The sequence below is a fragment of the Dendrobates tinctorius genome, unplaced genomic scaffold (genome assembly GCF_039654945.1).
Source record: "Dendrobates tinctorius isolate UK_male_01 unplaced genomic scaffold, ASM3965494v1 ptg000086l, whole genome shotgun sequence".
Classification (NCBI taxonomy): Eukaryota; Metazoa; Chordata; class Amphibia; order Anura; family Dendrobatidae; genus Dendrobates; species Dendrobates tinctorius.
The window spans coordinates 27,241,867-27,263,561 of NW_027361754.1; the positions used below are offsets into that span (position 1 = coordinate 27,241,867).

The 21,695-nt window shown below is 45.5% G+C and overlaps 1 protein-coding gene across 1 annotated transcript; it reads right to left on the minus strand.

Moving 5' to 3' along the window:
• Positions 1-6,064: 6,064 nt before the first annotated feature.
• Positions 6,065-11,043, minus strand: LOC141097783 (uncharacterized). Its single transcript, XM_073585202.1, has 4 exons — positions 10,817-11,043; positions 10,612-10,702; positions 8,085-8,211; positions 6,065-7,322 (listed from the first exon to the last, which is right to left on the minus strand). Exons 2-4 carry the CDS (start codon positions 10,658-10,660, stop codon positions 6,395-6,397), a joined length of 1,104 nt encoding a protein of 367 aa, XP_073441303.1. The 5' UTR covers positions 10,661-10,702; positions 10,817-11,043; the 3' UTR covers positions 6,065-6,394.
• Positions 11,044-21,695: the final 10,652 nt, after the last annotated feature.

Here is a 21,695-nt window from a genome sequence, read left to right on the forward strand (position 1 = left end):
ATCCTGGCGACAAGGTATGGCTCTCGACCAAGCACATCCGCCTGAAAGTTCCTTCCTATAAGTTAAGTCCTCGTTACATCGGTCCCTTCGTGGTACTAAAACGCATCAATGACGTGGCTTATAAATTGAGATTGCCGGCTTCACTCCGAGTTGCCAACGCCTTTCATGTCTCGCTCCTGAAACCTGTAGTTCTGAATCGGTTCCAACCAGCCTCCATTACCCCTCCTTCACCTATTGGGTCTGATGACATCTTTGAAATAAGGGACATTTTAGCCATGAAAAGGGTCAGGGGGAGGTCCCTTTTTCTTATTGATTGGAAGGGGTTTGGCCCTGAGGAGAGGTCTTGGGAGACTCGAGAAAATATCAACGCTCCCCTAATACTAAAAAGATTTCTAGCCAATCTCAAAAAGGGGGGATGTAAAGGGGGGGTACTGTAGCATCCGCGGCAGTGCCTGGTCGCGTGTCCTCATTGGCAGCACCAGCTGCCACCGCCCCCCATCAGCGTCCTCGCCACAGCGCGTGCTCTTACCCTGCCTCTTGCTCTAGTACTTCTCTGCGCCCTCTCCTTAGGCCGCGGGCGCGCGCCAGCATTCCTTCTTCTGCCGGCGGTGGGCGGCGCTGAGGGCTGGGCGTACCTCCCACTTCCGGACCCTAAGGTATTTCAGGCGTCCTCACTGTAGAGAGGACGCCTGAGGATTGTGTGATACTCCACGCTCTGTTCTGGCCCCACTGTTTTGCTAAAGCTTTATGTTAGCTTCCTCTCCTTCTCCCTGGCTGTCTCTGCCCTGTCCTTCCTTCTCCTCGCCCCTTCCTCCTGGTCCCTTGGGTCTCGGCCCTTCTGTATTCTGTCCCGGTGTCTCCCTTCTGGGTCCTCTTAGTCTGTAACCCCTTGGCTCCCGCACCCTCTCCTGTGCTTCCCCTCTAGTAGCTGCTACCTGGCTGCTTCCTCCTATATCCTGGCTCTGGTTCTCTGGATCCCCGTCCGGTGCCCTTGCCCTGTAGCACCCCGTGTCCCCGAGCCGCCCCTCCTGGTACCGGCTGTCGCGGTTCTGTCCTCTGCGGTGTTGCCCCTAACGATCCCTGTATAGGGGTCGGTCATCACCTGGCGCGCTCGACCCAGGGGCTCCAGATCCGCAACCCAGAGGGTCCACTCTCGGACTTTGTCCATCCCCTGACCGTTACAGTAAGGAGGTGAGATATAATGTCCTTCTTGCTTTGCTTCCTCTGATTGCCCTTTGATTGTTAATGTTTACGTATTGCTAATTGATAATGTATATGTCGAATGCTTACTTTACTGCTACATAGAAATATGTATTATCACTCATCTTTTATGGTATTGCCACATGTATTTATGTGTTACCATTCTGTAGAAAACTGTATTATATTGTTTTGTGTTCCTTTAGTATAATATTGTATTGTATAATGTGATTGATGTTCATGTACAGTTAGGGTAAGTCATTGCATCCTATAGTTCCTATAGATAAGGGTAAGTGTAGTTCTGTTGTGGGTCACTAGATGGGGGCATACTAGTGGACCTTCTAGGCATAGCTGATAGGATGTTTATAGAGGGTTAATTGTAGGAGGGGCTGCTGGGTAGTAAGAGGAAAGCTTGTAGGAAGTTAAATCAGATGGGGCCAGAGTGCCCTAGTGTCCACATGGGCTATAGGCAGGGACCGCTTGGCAGCCACACAACGCTCAAGCGCTGCAACCCATGTTACCCATGGCCACTGTGTGTTATAGCAGTGGGCCAGAACAGGAAAGGAAAGATGTGGCGAATTTTCGTCTGGGCAGATGATTTTAGGGTAGGAGTCGGTCGGGCTCATGAGATGAAGGAAGTTACAGCTTCGACGAGATCGGTACAGACGACCTGGATGTTTTACCAGAGGCAACCAAACCTGGTAACTGATGATTTCGAGTCTGGGTCGAAACAGGCAGAAGGAATTGTCATCATGACAAGGTCAGACCAGGAAGAACTGGGGATCAGTCTAGGATGGTCCGGTCCGGACGTGTACTGCACAGAAGTGACAGCCAGAAAGGAAAAGATGAGGAAACCAGTAAATGTCATGATGTACCAATTGTGGATGTAATGTGTGAAGTATTCAGTAAAGAAAGTGTTAAAGTTAACTTGGACTGTGTCTTCATTGCTGTGGGTTGCCTGAAAGAGGGACCGTCATTGCCTGGGAAGTGCCCAGAGGAAGCTGAATCAGGAGATGCAGGTATGCTGAATAGAAGAGTCGAGTTTTCTGTAGGGGAAGGACTCGACATAGATATTGTGGTTATTCAAGTCAAGACTACAGTCCTGTCCCTCCCTTACAGGTGCTGCTTTAACTTACCCTGCTTTGATCACTGCCACCTGATGACATCTCATCTTTAGTGGACAAGGAGCGATGACTGTGGCAGCAGTGACTGAAAATGTGGGTGGTTGGGCAAAAGAAGTGACTGTAGAAGCAGAGACTGAAGATGCAGCAGCTGGGACTGAAGCAGGGACTGTGGAAGCAGCAACTGAAGATGCAGCAGCGGATGTGGAAGTGTAGCAGTAGAAGCAAGAATTGTGATCACATCTCCATCATCGTTACTGAAATAGGACTTCATCAGGTAATGTCAGGGACAAAGCTGTGGCAAATAACTTTTGTGCATCCCTGATGAAGGGGAGTTTCAGGAGGGGTGATAGCTGCTGCAGAGATGTCAATACAAGGCCATACTCCTGGTGATGTCTCAATTAGTCTACCCTCCATTGAAAAATCACAGGAAGTTAAAAAAAAATAAAAACAGATATCGGGATTAGCTGTATAGGAAAAATAGTAGGGAATTGTAAAATAAATCAAATATGGATGTGGGTTAATTTGCATACCTTTTTTCCAGGAGGCATCGCCTGGTCTATTAGTCTCCCTACACCAGTGGGAACCTGTTTAATTGGTTCACAGTTTTGCAGAGAAATAGAAGCTGTTGAACTTTGAGATTAAATTTTTCTTCCTCAAAGATACCGATAGCAAATTATCCCTATTGATAGAATTGGGAATAGGGGATAATGGGCTGCTTTCTGGGGTTCAGCTGCTGGGTTTAGGGGGTATTTGTATTTTTGTGACTTTTTCACTTTGAAATCTTGGCTTGTGTTGGAAGGAGTCCAAAGTTGGGCCACTGACCAATCAGATTCAGCAGAGTATATCAGATGACACAATCGACTAATCAGCTGCTCAATCCTGTATTTAAAAACATCCAATCCCCTAATGAACGAGCGTCTATTGTGTTAAACGTTGTGTATAAAATTCTTGAAAGCAGCTATTATATGTTGTTATCATAGATAATGATGGTGATAGATGCTCTTTAAGACTTCCTTCATACATCCTGGTGATTCCTGTCCAGGAAAAACCAGTACTGGTGAGATCCGTGGTTCATGTCCTTGTGTCATCCGTGTGTGTTTGTGATATCTGTCCATGTTTACTGGCAGTGTGTCCATGTGTTACATCTGCCTGTCGTCCATGTGTCCGTGTTTACTGTCAGTGTGTGTATGTGTTACACCCGTGTGCCATCAGCGTGACACTTACCGGCACCAGGAAACAAGCAATACAGTTCTTGCTAATCCCAGGCGCCGACGGTTGCTGAAGGCAGCTGTCATCATTGTCTCCTCCTTGTGCTGAGATCAGCGCGACAAGAGGACAATGATAAGAGCTGCCTTCAGTAGCCAGCCAGCGCCAGGGAACAGCGCGAACTTTACAGCTTGTTCCCTGGTGCCGATAAGTGTCACGCTGATGACAAAGAGATGTCATCCATGTGTCATCAGTGTGCACGTATGAAAGACCTGACATGTGCGCACCACCATGAATACAATGGGTGTGCGCATGTCCGTATTTGCGGTCCTTAAAAAATGGACAACATACAGACATACAGGACGGACATGTGAAGGAGGCCTAATGGGATGTTTCCATCTAAGACCATCACCAATCGAGAGACTGAAGGTCCTGTGACCACCATTCTCAAACTTCCAGCCCCTTCATTCTATATTCATTAAATGTCCCAGAAATAACTCTGTGAAAGCAATATATTTTACAAGATAACTTTTTCCAAGTAGAATCATTCTATACATAAACTGTCTGACCATTTCCATACACACACCTTGACATTAACCCCTTCAAGGAGTTGTCCAGAATTAAAAATACATGTATATGTTTTGTCTTCTATTGTATATAGTTCTTCTCCATTGGTGCAATGCTCAGTTAAGAACATCGCTGTTCATTTATACATTCCATTTTTACGTGACTTTGCTTTTTTTCTGTTTTTTCAGAATTCACTAAGTAGAATTGATCATTTTGCAGTACCGTAGATATAATTTATTACCGTTAGTTTTTTTTTTTTTTGGGGGGGGGGGAAGGGAAGAAAACTGTAATTCTGCATTTTTGTGGGGATTTTCATCAGCCTTTACTCTGTACTAAACCTCCTGCCTCTGTCAACCCCTATAGATTTTGAAGTTGTTATTGGCCAATGCATCTAAACAGAAAAAAAAGAACTGGAGTATAAGATAGTATACATGAAAAATATAGGAGCATGTTCACATCGGCCAATAAACAGACAAAAAAGATAGAAACCAAATGAACATATACCCTGCTGTAAGTGAAAAAGCAATAGTACATATAAATAACATAAGGTACTTAGTAAATACAGTTTTTGATTAAAAAAAAGCTTAAAAGCCATGCCACCAGCGTCAAGGTGACCCAAATTGAGACAAAATATGTTCATTTTGTTTCTGTAACAGGTTTTGACTGTTTAATGGCCAGTGTGAACATGCTCCTATATTTTGCATACCAATTTATACTCCATTTTATTCTTTCAGTTAAGTTTCAGTTTTTTTCACTCACTGCAGGTAAGGGCCTCCTTTTTTTTGAGCTGGGCATTATTTTTACATAGCTCTCCATGGCTGGGTATCCATATTTGGTACCCGGTCCTGCTCGGTCGCTATTCACATTGACGTCATTTTGACACAGGTAAGGTTTTAATACTAGAGGTTAGGACCATTCCGATTTGGGTACACCTTGTCGCTGGTGGGATGGCTTTTATGCTTCTTTTGATCAAAAACGGTGATTACTAAGTGTCCAATGTTATTTATATGCACTATTGCGTTTACTTACTTACAGAAGGGGATATGTTCATTTTGTTTCTATCTTAGGATTTTTCATTGCATCTAAACAGTCAAACTATTGGAATCAGAATTATCACCAAGTTCAGCCTTTACAATTCATGAATATTTGATGTTCACTACTGGTGGCATTGGCACAGTACAGTGCCTACAACATCACTGAGCTATAATAGTACAAGTGAATGACCTGTACACCCCTACGTACTATTATAGTCCAGAAAGGGGTAAGGACAGTACAGAAACATATCCAAAAACTCATGTGCGGGCGTATACTATTATATGTTTGCTGATCTATGGATATTTTGTGACGTTTAAAGACAGTAAAGCTGGTTCTCATGACTGGCATTCAGCTTTCGAGTACCAATTCTGATGTCCGGACTGGTGTCTGGTCCCATTACCTGAAATCAACAGCTTCACATGTTTATGAGATTCAGGAGATCCGTGGCCGGTCCATACATCGTGGTTTGTTCTTGGACCATGAATGTTAGACTTGTGAGACCTTATATTTTAGAGCCTCTGTTAAGAGCAAATAAAGTAAAATGATGGACACCCCAACAGAAGCCTGGTGGACTCCATTTAGGTGGATGGGTCTGTCTTGTATCACATGTGAGATGAGAAACAAAGGACAGAGAGCTCACCATCACCACGCTTCTTTGAAGATACAAAGTCGGTGAGTGCCAGATACTGCTGGTGAAGCACAGCAAACACGCAGCGTTAAGAAAGTGGTGCAGCACATCCCCAGTGAGTAAAATCAGAAAATCGTTCTTGGAACATCATAGTAAGTATGACTAAGGGCATTTGTTGTGCCAGAATGCAACAGTTTTTGAACATGTTTTTTGGATGGACACTTTGTTTTAAAGATGTTCCAATAAAGATTTTTTTTCCTTTTCCCGGTCGATGCGCCGACCACTTCTGAATCATTGACATAAACACTTTGTGCATTGCTCTGTTGCATTTTATTTACCAGAAGTAAAAATAAAAAATACTGAAAACATGAAAGAAGAAAAAACAGACGATCCAACATCGTAATGGGAGACAACAAACTCATTGGTCGTAATACTTAGAAATCCATACGTTTTACATTTACTTTGAAGCAAAGTATGTTATGAATAGAGGATGGTGCCAACTGGTCAGTACTGAAGACTAGCTCAACAACGATAGTAAAAGCAGAATAGCAGAATATAATTGCTATAAGTTTGTATGCCACTGTCCTATCTGTTAGTGCAACGTTTTTCAGATGGCAAAAAGTCAATAAAATGGCATCTAATTTTCGTTGGAAACTCCCTTGTTGATGAAATCTTGGATCTTGTCTCGGACATCTATCTCCAGATACTCCACTTGATCCTGTATAGTCACGGTGTATTCTCCTAGCTTCTGTTTCATGTCCTCCACTCTTTGTACAAGGGCTTTGTTGAGGTCATCAACAAAAGGGGTCATTGTGTCTTTGAACTCTACAACCTTCTGATCCATCTTCTGGTTCATCTCGATCAGGTAGGGCTCCAACATCTGCTTGACGTTTGTCATATCTCCATTCAGCTTGCTCCTCAGCTCATTGGCATAGGGGTAGAGTTGCTCTCTCAGCTGCCCGGTGAACTCCAACATTTTGTTCTCCATTTGCTCAACATTCTTCCTCATCTGAAACTCCATGTTCTGAATCTGCTTGCGCAGCTCATCTTGCACGTCTTCAGCATAGGGTGTTAGGCTTTTATATAGTTCTTGGAGTTGTTGGTCAATATTTTCTTTCACTTTTCCAGTGATGGGCTTCAGTTGCTTTCTCAGCTGTTCCACATTGTCGTCTATCGTAGCCTTGAGCTCTTGAGAATATGGGGTCAGGGAATCCTGAACACGGTCAGCATTTTCTCTGATCTTGGCCTCCAGATCTTTCGTTACAGACTTTATCTGCTCACTTACGATCTGAGTGTTTTTATCCAGTTGTGTTCGTAGCTGTTCTGCATATGGTGCCAGTTTTATCTGAAGCTCCTCTACATTTCTGCTTAGTTGCTTGTGCACCTCATCTGCGTAATGAGACAACTTGACCTTGAGCCTTTCCAGTTCCTGTCTTATTTGCGCCCTCAATTTTTCAGAATCTTGAGTTAGTTGCTCATGTATTTGCTTTGCAAAGGGAATGATTTGTTGCTGAAGTTCCCCGGCGTAAAGATTGACACTTTTCAGGTTTTCTTCAATTAGAACACTGGCAAGAAAGAAAAGGATTTAATTACTACAAAAACAGTCAACATTAGTAGTGATTTCAAGTTTTTTACCATAAGGAGAGGACCTCAGCCCAATCATTTCCCAATGGCTAACATGTATTCCCAGACACACATTCCTCTAGTAATAATAAACAATTGCCAGGGATTTCTGAACCTAGACCAATGGTTGATCACCAGATCTTCTTCTATTGTTAAACAGGTGTTTTTCAAGGGACAACATTTATAAGGGGGTTGTCTAAGAAAAAAAAAACGTTAAAAATGTTTAAAATTGAAATGCTTGCTACATACGGTATTTATATATCTTTTAATGTCCCATTATCTACACCAGTCAAGGGCCTCAGAAACTTTACTTCTTCATGGGGTTCAACAACTTCTTATAATAAATAAACCAGAAACCTTCTCCATCACGGCTGATGAATAGATTGAGAAGACGGCTGAATTAGCAACTGAAATGAAAGCCAGCCACCCCAATTCTTAGACGCAACAAGCCAACACAGAAGACTCTCTCCTGTTTCAAACCCAACGTAGAAGTGGAGCTGTCGAGACCCAAGAGCATTGCCAAGGACAGGACAATGGTGGAACTTGGATAATAAAAAATAATAGAAAAAGTTGCATATAGTGGGATGTCAAACGCATCTATAGATCTTTATTCTTCTAGTTGGTCAACTTCTTTAATGTTGTTCCTTATTCTCTAGTAGTCTAAATTCATAAGGAATAGACAAGCTCCGACACTGCTCACTTACTTCAGCTGTTTGGTGATGTCCGATTGCTGGATTTTCCCCACTTTATCCTTTGTATCAGTGGTTAGTTGGGTGAAGTAATCCCAGAAAGCTTCGGTTATCTGGTCAGAGCTGATATCAGCTTGGGATCCTGAAAAAAAAAACAACAAAGTTAGAAACTGAGGAGATCGAAAGATAAAAATAAATTCTTATTTTGTCTTTTAGTGTATACTGTTACAACAAACATAACTTAATAGGGTTATTCCCATATCAGCATGCTATCAACCATCCAACGAATAGGCAATTACTTGTCGATTGCTTGGACCCTTTACATATCCCACAAATAGGACTCCGAAGTGCATTACTATTTTACTCATTCTATACGTAACTGCAAGACATAGATAAGTGCTGCACTAATCTTCCTCTGGCGGTCTATAAGACAATAAATGGTGCAGTGGCGTACATGCTCAACCGTTACTCTAGTCATAAAGCTTCAATCTTGGAATCAAGAAGGATTCCAAAGGTGGGAGCTCTAGTGATCAAAAAGTTATCAAGATTATTCAGTTCTAGACATGAGATTTTTTTAACGTGAAGAACAAAAAAATTCTACAATTCATACACCAGCCACTACTCTCCCTCCTCGATGATCTGCACAACATGAGCAACAGGATCCCTCTTCAGATATTTGGCTAGTGTGTGTCACCAATAAACTGAACAGCATGAGAAACATGATCTGTCTACAGCAATGTTCCCCAACTCTAGTTCTCAAGAACCACCAGCAGATCATGTTTTCAGGACCTCCTTAAGGGGGCTTTACACATAGCGATATCGCTAGCGATATCGCTAAAGCGTCACCGATTTTGTGACGCAGCAGCGATATCGCTAGCGATATCGCTACATGTGATACTTACCTCAGACCACATCCATTTCTCGTCGTCGCCTTCCTGCTGGCGCCGATGAGCGAGCTATGGACGCGAGTGGAAGACGGCGGTCATCGCTTCGTCTGAAAGGTAAGTATGACCGCCGAGCATCGCTACATCGCTGTGAGATCTGCCTGTTTGGCAGCTCACTAGCGACCATTTAGCGATGCACCAGCGATCCTGACCGGGTCGTATCGTGTTCGGGATCGCTGGTGCACCGCTAAATGTAAAGGGGCCTTTGGTATTGCCCAGGTGATGGAATTATCACCTGTACAATACTGTGGAAATCCTGATAGCATGACCTGTGGGTGACTCATGAGGGTGGGAGTTGGGGAAACCTGCTCTACAGATATCTGCCTAGCACAAGTGTCACCTGCAAACTCCACAGCATGAGCAACATGATAGATTAGGACATTTAGCTATCTTGTGCTATGACACTTGCATGGCGAAAAGAATAAAAAGAATGGCTGGAAGATAATTTACTAATAAGTAAGTAAAACAGGTAATAAAATATTGCATATGAATCTGATATTCTGGTGGAGATGAAAGCATGAGCAGAAGATTCTGATGGTGAAGGAAATGTGGCTGAGATTTTACATGGACTCTATGAGACAGCAGTAAAGGGTTTGTCTATTTTGTGTTTTTTTTTTTTCAACACATGTTGGAGATATGATTTTGTGCATTATCATTATAGTATTGTACTCTGTAAGGATTTACTCACACTGACATGTATTCTCTCATGCCAGAGAATCGGGCCGATTATCAGAGTGTGGTCCAATTCTCCGGCATGAGAAGATCCAGGCACAACTGCTGAGAAGACGGAGAATTTAATTTCTCCATTGTCTCTGCGAGCGTACATCGGACTGCACTCACATGACAGCCGAGTGCAGTCCGATGTTGTACTCGCAGCATGCTGAATCGGCATGAGAAATTAATCGCAGATCTCAACTGCCCCATTGTATTACATTGGACAGAGTACTATCTGATAAAACATCACGTAGCACTTGGCCATGTTATATGCCAGTGTGAGCGTACCCTTAGAGGGTAGTATTAATTATTACAGATTGTCAACCCCCTTGTTAGCGGAGCTTTTCTCACAAACTGCACAGTTCTCCCATTCTTAACAAATGCATATGACTAGACATGATCAGCAGCGGCATGCCATGAAGCTCATGGGCCTCAATGCAAAAGCTCCAACGGGTTCCACAGCTATTGCAAGTCCTTATTACTAATGGTCTTTTCATATTGGCCAAAGGCACCTTTGGGCCCCGTTAGGCTCCAGGGTTCAGGTGTAATTGCAAACCCGGCATCTATTACAGATACACCCCTGCTGACCAGTCTCCTCCAATCGAAAAACAGCTTTCTCATGTGCAGTGTTTTTCAGTTGGAGGAGGCTGATTGACAGGTCTGGTCACATGCTTCTCCATCAGTGGCCATACTGCAACTAAGAAATCTGTGCTGTCTGTGAAAAAGAACCTGCGATACTTATATATTAGTGATACAGTCATGTCCCCAGTACATTTTGTTAAAATACAGCTAAAGTGGACACCCCATTTAAGTGCCATATATATTATTCTCATCCTCCCATTAGACAACTACAGATAACCCAGAACCACTTAACCAGTACTGACCTGTGATTGCGCACAATACCAGTGCCACCACTGCCACCCTCACCAACATGTTGACTCTTTGGATGGGGCAATGTTTCCCAGACGTATAAAACTATAGAAAGAAAGGGTGGTCATGAGTAAAAATGAGCTGACCTTCTAATAATCCCACCAGACCTCCTTCCATATTTTGGGTCTTGGTTTCCCCACTCTGCCCCAGTTTCTTTACCTGATCTCTGGGTGTCTGACGATGATGAGTAGAATCCACGAGCCGTCCTTTATAGTAGACTATCTCTGTGTCGTGGCGGGGCTTCAAGGCAACGGCCTGGACTTTTGATCACCTTTACAACGTGGAATTCCTGACGTGTTCCTATTTTCCGAGGAGTGATGCTGGAAGTTTGATTAGTTCTGTAAACCCTGGACACTGAGTCACAGTCACGATGACGGATGGTGGTGATGGTTGTGGAGGAGGAGGTTGGGGGATGAATGTTTGTTTTTGTTCAAAAACTGCTTAGTTAACACACAAAAAAAAAATACCAAGTGTCCATCAGTTACAAAATGCTCCTTGTCTGTGAGCCGGAGGTTATTTCAGGTCACATCTATGGACATTCACAATAACAAGAGGCACAATCCGGGCCAAGATTCTAGAGCATCAGTCTGAATAACTTGTTTACTGATGGAACGGGGTCAACTAATGAAATAAAATTAAAATTCTACAAATTGATCACTTTGTCCTAACAGAATACATGGAATTACTTTGTGGTCTGTTCTGCTATTTGGAAGAATATAAAGTTAATTGACAATCCCAGGCACTGAAAAAATATTTGGTATATATAAATCTATGTGAAGGGTTTAGCATTTTGATCCCAAGGAGTTGAACATCATGATAATTAATTTTGGCTAGGAAACCTTCAATCTAATGGAATTGTGTAGGCTGCAGCCCATCATCGGTGTTAGCGTGGGTGGTCTAGAGCAGGAAGCCACGGGAGTGGACCCTCTGGACCGTGGCACCGAGGGACCCCAGGCAAGCTGCCAGGTGGAACCGACCCCTATACAGGGACCGTTAGGAGCAGGCCCAGGGGTTCGAGTACCACGGTAGCCGGTACCGAGAGGGGTGGCTCAGGATGGACCGGAGTAAGACTGAGACTTGAGTAAGACGGCAGGAACACTGAAGGCAGGACTGGAGTAGGACGGCAGGAGCACTGGAGGCAGGACTGGAGTAGGACGGCAGGAACACTGGAGACTGGACTGGAGTAGGACGGCAGGAACACTGAAGACAGGACTGGAGTAGGACGGCAGGAACACTGGAGACAGGACTGGAGTAGGACGACAGGAACACTGGAGACAGGACTGGAGTAGGACGGCAGGAGCACTGGAGGCAGGACTGGAGTAGGACGGCAGGAACATTGAAGACAGGACTGGAGTAGGACGGCAGGAACACAGGAGACAGAACTGCGGAAGAGATCAAGGAACACGGGTAGCAGGGCTGAGAAGCTGCTGCAGGGAGCAGCCGAGAACAGAACTGCAAGAGCAGAGAGCACACGATGAAGCGAGGCCAGAGTGCTAGGAAACACAACGATCAGGCGCCTCCCTCAGGGGGAAGCGGCCTGATATGGCCCCGTCTGGGCAGCCATTGGTCCAAAGGTGCTTCCGGGTCAGGGCACAGCCGGAGCATAGGAAGGAGGCGCGGCCGCGGCCTATGGTGCATGCGCATAGCACGCAGGGACGGCATCGGCCGCGAGCCCGTCTCAGGTGACCGCCGCGGCCGTCGGGTGGAGAGAGGCTGCGGCGTGGGAGCGGAGGCCGGGTGAGTATGGCGGAGCGGTGTAACAATCGGCTGCAGCGCTCACATGTCATAATGTAATGAGATCGCCCAGGATCACAGTGGTCGGCGTGTCACCATCCCCTGGGAATTGTCCCGTAGGGACATGATGATACCAGTGTTATTATAGACTCCACTTTATAGAGTTGATAACCAGAAAGCAATTTTCAAAAACTGAGCTGAAACTGAGAGGAAGCACTATGAATCCTCTTCAAAAATTCAAAACTCTTTAGAAATTTGAAGATTCAGCTCAGTTTCTGTGTAAGGAGGTGTTGGAGACCATCACGTGCCTCCTCTCCCCTAGGAGCTGCTTACAGGGTTGCATGCAGCACCTCACTGTTTAGGCCTCTTTCACACATCCGGTTTTCAGCATCAGGCGTGATGCGGCGAAAAGTGTAAAAACCGGATCCGGCGCCGGTTGCCACCGGATCCGGTTTTTCCCCCATTCAGATTCATTATCGCCGCATCGCGCCTGATGCCTATGCGGCGTATCCGGTTTTTGCCTGATCCGGCAAAAACAGCCGGTCCGGCATCTGGAAAAAATGTTCTCTGCAACGTTTTTTCTCAGCGCCGGACCGGCTTTTTCCACAGCGCATGCCCGGACTCTGTGAATGTTAACCCCACAAGTGCCCGGCGAGAGAGAGAGAGATCTCTCTCTGTCACCCGGACACTTGTGAGAGATCTCTCTCGCCGGGCACTTGTGGGGTTAACACTCACAGTGTCTGGGTGAGAGAGAGAGATCTCTCTGTGGGGTTAACCCCACAAGTGCCCAGCAAGAGAGAGAGATTCTCTTGCCTGGACACTAATGTTAACCCCCCATGTCTCTCTCTCTCCACCCCCCTCCCCTCTCCTCCCCTCTCCTCCCCTCTCCTATCCTCTCCTCCCCTCACCTCCCTTTCAGCAGCTGTCTCATTGGCTGCCTCTGTCCTGCGGCTCCTTTAATAACGTCCGAGCCGTATCATCTCGCCGCACACACATCCGGTGTCACGGCTGCAGGCCGGATCCGGCGGCCCGGCTTTTCGCCGCACGCCGCCGGACCCCACACACCGGATGTGTGAAAGTAGCCTAATTAATGTGAAATGTAATTTTTATGTACTGTAATGTCATGTGTCTGTCAGGTACATAGGCTTAGGGCATAGATTCTCTATGGGGTTAAAGTCAGGCGAGTTTGCTGGCCGATCAAGCACAGTGATACTGTTGTTTGTAAACCAGGTATTGGTACTTTTGGCAATGTGAAAACGTGCCAAGTCCAGCTGGATAATCAAATTTCCATCTCCAAAAAGTTTGTTGGCAGAGGGAAGCATAAAGTGCTCTAAAATTTCCTGGTAGACATCTGCATTGACTTTGGTCTTGATAAAACACAGTGGACCTACACCAGCAGATGACATAGCTCCCCAAATCATCATTGATTGCAGAAACTTGACACTAGACCTCAAACAGCTTGCATTATTGTGTGCCTCATCACTCTTCCTCTAGACTCTGCGATCTTGATTCACAAATGAAATACAAAATTTACTTTCATCTGAAAACAACACCTTAGACCACTGAGCAACAGTCCAGTTCTTTTTCTTCTTGACCCAGGTAAGATGCTTCTGAAGTTGTCTATTGGTCATGAGTGGCTTGACACAAGGAATGTGACACTTGTACCTCATGTCCTGGATACATCTGTGTGTCGTGGCTCTTGAAGCAATGACTCCAGCAACAGTCCACTCTTTGTGAATCTCCCCCAATTTTTTGAATGACCTTTTCTTTACAGTCCTTTCAAGGCTGTGGTTATCCCACTTACTTGTGCACCTTTTTCTACCACACTTTTTCCTTCCACTCAACTTTCCATTAATATGCTTGGATACAGCACTCTGTGAACAGCCATCTTCTTTATCAATGACCTTTTTTGGCTTACCCTCTTTGGGGAATGTGTCAATGACTGCTTTCTGGACATCTGTTAAGTCAGGAGTCTTCCTCATGATTGTGGAGCCTACTGAAACAGACTTAATGTCATGAACTGGGGGTGTGAGGTTGTCCCCCAGTTATCAGAGACTTATATACCACTTTCCAGCTACGGTTATGAACTTGCAGCTCTCTGTTGCCCCATACCCTCAGATCAGTCAGGGAACTACACCTAGGATAAGTAGTCGCCAGAAAGGCTGCCTTGCCATGTACTGGCTATTGGGCACTCTGCAGTGAGGGCGGTATGTATATCCCCAGTCTCAGGCAGGAAATACATACATAAAACCTCCATTTCATCACTGCCAGAGTCTCCTCAATACCCCAGAACACTTTGCTGCCACCAGCTCCTCGTTCTATTTTGAAATCAATATCGGGTCAGGGGCCAACGAACACGGTAGGGTAATTTTTAAAAAAAGAGATAAACGGGCACCACCCACACAATCAATTTAAGTGGGATCACCTTGTGCATATGCATAAGTTTATATAGAAGCACATGGAGAAAAAAAGTATATGCACACAAATAGGGATCACCACACAATAATGTGATCAAAAAATATCAGTTTTATCTTTTATCTTTCATTTAAGACCAAAGCATCTTATATCTAGGTACTACTGGGAAGCATATACCCTTTTCTCGATTTCTGGTGGGCTCCGAAGCTTCAAAACCCACCTGTGGATAGCTCTAACCATGCAGTTTCCAAAAATATAAGTTTCCTGCCTCTATGAATATTTTGTGTTATTATAGTTGATCCTGAATATACAAAGAACCATGTGCTTTTAAACAAAGCCTGAGTTCGCTGGTCATAAGACACATTACCAAGGGAGGGGGAAAGAGTGGAATCGAATTACCCACAGGCAGAGAGACTGCAGCTATATGCCATTCCAACAGGGGGGGAAAATGGAGGGGGTTGGACGCTGCAGCAACGAGCCTGTACATAAGCTCAGTGTGACACTGCACAACCTAATGGATGAGAGGCAGCGTGTCATTCAAAAACCAAGGAGCTGCAGCCGATAACCCTGTATGTGTAATCAGAACAATTAGAAATACTTCATATTTCCTGACACTAAGGGATTTTTTTAAATGCTTAGGAAGCCTTTGCAGGTGTTTTTTGTTAATTATTCCAATTTACTGAGCTAATGACTTTTGGGTTTTCATTGGCTGTAAGCCATAATCATCATCATTGACAGAAGTAAACTCTTGAAATAGATCACTCTGTTTCTAATGACTCTATAGAATTTATGAGTTTTACTTTTTGTATTGAAGAACTGTTAGAAATTAACTTTTTGATGATATTCTAATTTTGCGAGAAGCACTTGTATATGGCTCTGCAGAGGGATAAAAGAGCGACCAACTTTCCTTCCATTCAATAGATTAAAGGTTCATTGGGGTACATTTTTGCATCGATATTGCACCGCCATTCCTGACAACATCTTAGAACCCTATAACATTGTTATTGGGGTCATAAAATCCGCTGGGCCTGGACTTGAGGCCGTAATACAGATACTTTTTGGTCTGAACAAGGTCTAACATCCATTCTCAGCAAAACAAACAGCAATTTACTACCTACAGATGTGGTCTTGACTTAAGTTTTTATTGCCCCCCTTGCATAAGAGCAGATGGTGAGCACTTGATTGCCAGATTCTGTAGTAAATCTATTTATGAGAACTTTTTTAGGCTGTTAATATGGCATTTGGGGTTTCAGTAGCCCAGTGTGAACTCTGTGGTAACAGTGATCCCTTTTTATGTTTACTTTTCTAAAATAACATGAAGCGGAATCAGATGATATTGCAGCGTTGGTTCACGTTCCTGGACTATGGGGCTTTCCGTGCCATATACGTGGATCTAAGCCGTGTCAGGTTATGGATGGATTGAGATAAATATGTTGTTAGCACAGAGTCTTATCTTCATGTAGTTAGAAGCTGTGATGTGTATCCCATACCAAAGTCTGCTCACTTACAAGAGGACAAAGTATCTGACGAAAACAGAAAGTTCAGATTAACTCTGACATCACAAAATGTGTAATAGTCTTAATAGATGTATGAAATTTAGACATGGTGCAAATCGAGTTCCAGGACCCGGTCCTTCAGCCACATCAATGATCTGTGGTCGTTGGACAGGAGTTGTGAGAACCTTCTAGTAGCTGGCAATATCCGAGGCTCTTCTTTTGAGTAGCCGGCCTGGCGTAATGTTTCAACATGATGCACATGTGACATCTGCCCAGGTGGGTTAATCAAAAAAGAGCTTCAGATGTCAGGAGTTTGTAAACAGTTCTCATGGCTCCCATCCAGCGACCATTACGGACATGGCCGATGGACCAGGTCCTAGGTATTATGTGACGAGGTCAGCTTACGCTGAGTCAACTTTTTCTTTAGAGTGGACCCTCTGGGTCGTGGCACCCACCCACCTGGGGTGAGCTGACCTTGTGAGAAACCACCACCTATATAGGGAGTGTCAATGGCAAGACCAAGGGGGTGAGCCACCACGACTGCTGGACCAGACGGCCGGCTCAGGTAGACACTAGGTACGAGTGTCTGACGACAAGGACGAGTAGGAAGCAAGACAAGACAAGACGTAAGTTCACAGTATCTTCATTAAGACAACTTCAGGATAACATTCAGTGCAAAAACGTGAGAACAAGCAAACACGGCAAGATGTGTGCTTGGGCACGCCAAGGTCCATAGCATGGTACGTGCCAGGTGGCACGCCTGGGTACAGGCAAGGGCTCAATGGCATCGGACTCCAGACAACTGGCCATGATCGACAGGAACAGGGCATCCGGCTGCGGACATCAGCTCCGGACATCAGGCCGCAGTCATCAGGCTTACGATCTCTGGCAGCGATCGGCAGGTTCCGGGCATCCGGCAGGCAAACCAGGGTTTAGGCAAGGAGGCACAACAGATCTCCAGACATGGTGCGTGTTAGGGAACACGCCGAGGTCCAAGGCAAGATTCCAGGCACGGTGCATGCTAGGGGCACACCAGGGTCCAGAGCAAGGTTCAAAGCAAGGTGCGTGTGTAGGGGACACGCCAGGGTACAAAGTTCAACATACAAGACAGGGTGCGTGTGTAGAGACACGCCAAGGCAAAAGGTAGAGTCCTGCGTGTGCAGAGGGCATGCCAGGGTCATAGTTCAAGGCAGAGTCCTGCGCGTGCAGAGAGACACGCCAGGGTCAGGGTTCAAGGCAGAATCCTGCGTGTGCAGATAGACACGCCAGGGTCAGGGTTCAAGGCAGAGTCCTGCGCGTGCAGAGAGACACGCCAGGGACAGAGTACAGGCTAGGACCTGTGCGTGCGAGGGGGCACGACAGGGTACATGGCAAGACCTACGCGTACTTTTACAGAAGCACGGGGAGGTATGCGCATGCTAAGAGAGAAGCACGCAAAGCACAGTGCAGAGACAGCTTGAGTGCAAGGAAGCACAGAGAGCACGGCTGGGGCACTGGCTAGCTGGACAGGCTGCAGCAAAAACAGGAGGGCAAGACTCCAGAAACCCGGCTGGGGCATAGCAGGCGACACAGCTGTCACTGACCGACGAGCACGGCTGAGGCACAAGCAGGCGGGCACAGCTAGAGCGGGCATGGCTGAGGCACAAGCAGGAGGCTAGGAAGGCCAGGCGCATGCAACGGGCACACGAAGAACCAAGGCAAGGCAAAGCAAGAAACAAGGCAAAGCTAGGCGAGAAACAAGGCAAGACAAGGTACAGAACACGGAGCGGAACGTAGGCAGAAACACAGAGCCAGGGAAGAGCAAGAACAGAGCTAGCAGCAGAGCGTAGGCCGAAGCCCAGAGCCGGGTCAAGGGAGAACCTTGAGACTAGCCAGGAAGTGTGCTAGAGAGCACCAGAGGACAGAGTCTAGCAGCGGAGCGTACGCCGAAGCCCAGAGCCGGGCCAAGGCAGAGCCTTGGGACTAGACATGGAAATGTGCAAGAGAGCTCAAAAGGTAAGAGAGGAGGAATGGTGCGTGTGCCAGGAGGCACCACAGAGCACCATAGAAGACAGCGAGGCAGAACAAGCAAAGACAGAGAACATAGGAAGGAACACAAGGCAGAGCATAGCGAAGGCAATACATGGCAGAAGCAGGCAAGGCAGAGAACACCGGAAGGACAACAAGTCCAAGCAGGACAAGACCGAAACATGGCACAACGGACAAACATAAGACAAGGCATCGGACAAGAGACAGAGTACAAGCACAGAGCGTGTGCAGAGATGCACGACAGGGCAAAGTGCAGGGGCACAGAATACAGGGAGCGACCCAGCAGACCAAGCAGCCATGCAGGGAAGCAACACGATACTCAGACCCTGGCCATAGGGAGGGGTGGTCTGATATAGCACCTGCAGTTCGGGGTCAGGATCATGGAAGGACTTCCGGTTCAGATCCTCCAGGATCATAGAAAGCATCGCTAGAACAGCCTGGGTAGAACCATAGAGCAGGTCACATGATCAGGAGTTCCAGGAATACAGCGGATTGCAGAACCAGAGCAGGACTGGAACATAGGAAAGGTCATATGATCAGGGGTTTCCATGAATACAGTGGATTGCAGAACCAGAGCAGGGCTGGAACATAGGAAAGGTCACATGATCAGGGGTTTCCAGGAATACAGCAGATTGCAGAACCAGAGCAGGGCTGGGCTGGAACATAGGAAAGGTCACATGATCAGGAGTTCCAGGAGTACAGCAGATTGCAGAGTCAGACAGAGACGGATGGTTACCCAGCAACAGAGTGCAGCCATGAGGTAAGGCGTGCGTGCACACTGCTCCAGGCATCTTGCGGCATGACAGACATGGCAGAAATAACAGACATGGCGGACATGACATATTAATTAGCACCAACTCTAATGAAAATGACATAAATCAAATGGCCAAATGGAGTAAGCCAGGTTCACATTTGTACAACGCTCCACACTGAACATTTAGTTTGGGGTTTCTGTCAAAATCTCTAAAAAATGTGAAACCCCTAAAATAGCCCCAATGACGGCTTTCAATATAAAGGGGCAGACGAAATCACTTTGGACTTCGTTTGGCCTCAATTCCCAAGATGACCATTTTTTTTTAGGTGGACACAATAGACTAGGGTAGACTATGCTTTTTGTCCACCTAAGAGGGACACTGCTTGAACGTAAGACAAAGTGCCTCCGTCAGCTCAACTAAACTGAATGGCTCCATTAGGGGTTCTGAGGGAATCTTGTTTTTCAGGGAATTAGATGGAAACCCCCAACGCAGCAATGTATGAATGTGAACCTAGCTTTAGACCTTTACAATACAGTTTCCATGCTAAATTAAATCACTCCAACAGGAATCCTATATCAGACATTTAGAACGTATACTCAAGATATGTCATAAATATCTGAGAGATGCAGGCTGAGAGATGTAGGTCCCATCTCCGGTACCTATCGTTAGAATGGTGGTGGGAATACATAGGTGGCTGCGCATATGCAACTCTCTTCATTCACTTATAAGGGAGTTCTGAAAATTCTAAGCAGGCATACAAAAATGAGGTATAACAATTGAAAATTCAGTAATTCACCATTTTAGAGGATTATTCCCCAAAACAAGTTATCCCCTCTAACTACATCCTGAACAGCATGGAAGTGTGCATACATGACCTCTTCTCCATTCATTGTTCATGGTCTGCAGAGCGCTGCACAACACTATTTCCATAAGTCCCCTAGGCAATGACTGGAGTAGAGGACAAGCATGTACAACTCCACTACATCCATGATGTGGCTGCAGAACCCGTTCTTAGGGTTTCTGAGCTCCAACCTTGGAAACGCTGGGTGTCCCAGCGGTAAGATTCCTAGTGATCAGCAAGTTATCACCTATCCATAGAATACTTGATTTTTGGGGGAATCATCTTTTAAGAAACCTACAGTACTTACCTACTTATCTGCAAAATCACTCTAACCTTGTGATTTTAAAACTCTAGCCAAGGCAGAGTACCTTGTTGGTGACCAACCTGGCATCCAACACCTGGGGGCACATACCCCATCAGGCCATCAGCTCTAGTCACAGAACTACAGAAGGGCTGGTGGTAAGAATTGATGATGCATCACCATAGTTTTCGGACCATCACCTAAGAAGGGAAGATTTCTGCTGGATCCAATACAATTGGGCATGATCAGACTTCTAGATGTTATTTTTCGTACCCAATACAGAAGCTACAAGTAACATTTTGTCTCCATCCCAGATCACTTAATCTTTTGATCATCTGACTCCTGAAAGTTCCCAAGGTAGCTAAATTAGAAGAACATCCCATTTGGTGAGCCATGGAAACAAAGACTTTTGCTTCAGCCTCTCAAATGCATAACAGTGGACAACTGGATAGATGGATCCATTCCACTTGTAGACCCACTGTGTAACAGATTTGTTGAAGATCTAAACCAAGAACCAGAAACTGTGGGAGTTTGCATACTTCAACCTTGACCACCACCAGGGTATGTAGAAATGTTGCTGCACTCAGTAGTCTCCATTTTGACAGTTAACATATAGACAGCAGAAGAATCCAAGGTCCGATACTGTGGCAGCTTGTGTACATGTGGTCAGGAGGAGCAAAGGTTGTGGCTGGCAGAGCTATGCCATATGCAAAGCAATGGAGGTCCTGAAGATAAATTAGGACTAGGAGATGGACTAGAGAATATGGTCATCATTCATCATCACTGTCCCCAATGGGGCTCACAATCTACTTTCCCTACCAGTATGTATTTGGAGGGTGGTAGAAAAACTGAGAATCTGGATGAAACTCATGCAAACAAAAGGGGAACATACAAGCTCCTCGCAGATGTTGTCCTTGCTGGGATTTGCACCCGAGACCCCAGTGCTGCAATGTAACAAAGATACCCACTGAGCAGCATTGACTATTGTCAGGGACATTAGAGTGCACGGACTCTAAAAGAAGCCAGGAGCCTGTTCGATCCACAGGTGAAGTGTCGCGATGAAGGAGGACAACAGTGGTCAGAAAGAGGGCAAGTGAGACGACGAATCGTTACACATATATATGCAACATATGGAAAGATAAGCCCCTTCCTTATGCCGTGTGGACCGCTTAAGCATGGGATCCAATGCTTTATATTAGACAGCCAGTTATTTGCAATGCTTCAGATGATATTTACGTAAAAAACATTTAAAATAGCAAAACATTGTCGTGCAAATTACCATCTTCTTGTGATTTCTTACTTGTTTATTTTTTTTCCTTTTTTGCAAAATGTTCCCAAAACCTAGAAATCTCTTTGTCTAAAACTTGCAGAAATCTGCAAAATATGGTAAATGTCGGCATCTATACAGGTATTGGCTCTGAGATTATTTCCTATCAGTTGAGCCTTTCCTATCTCTTCCACACCAGAG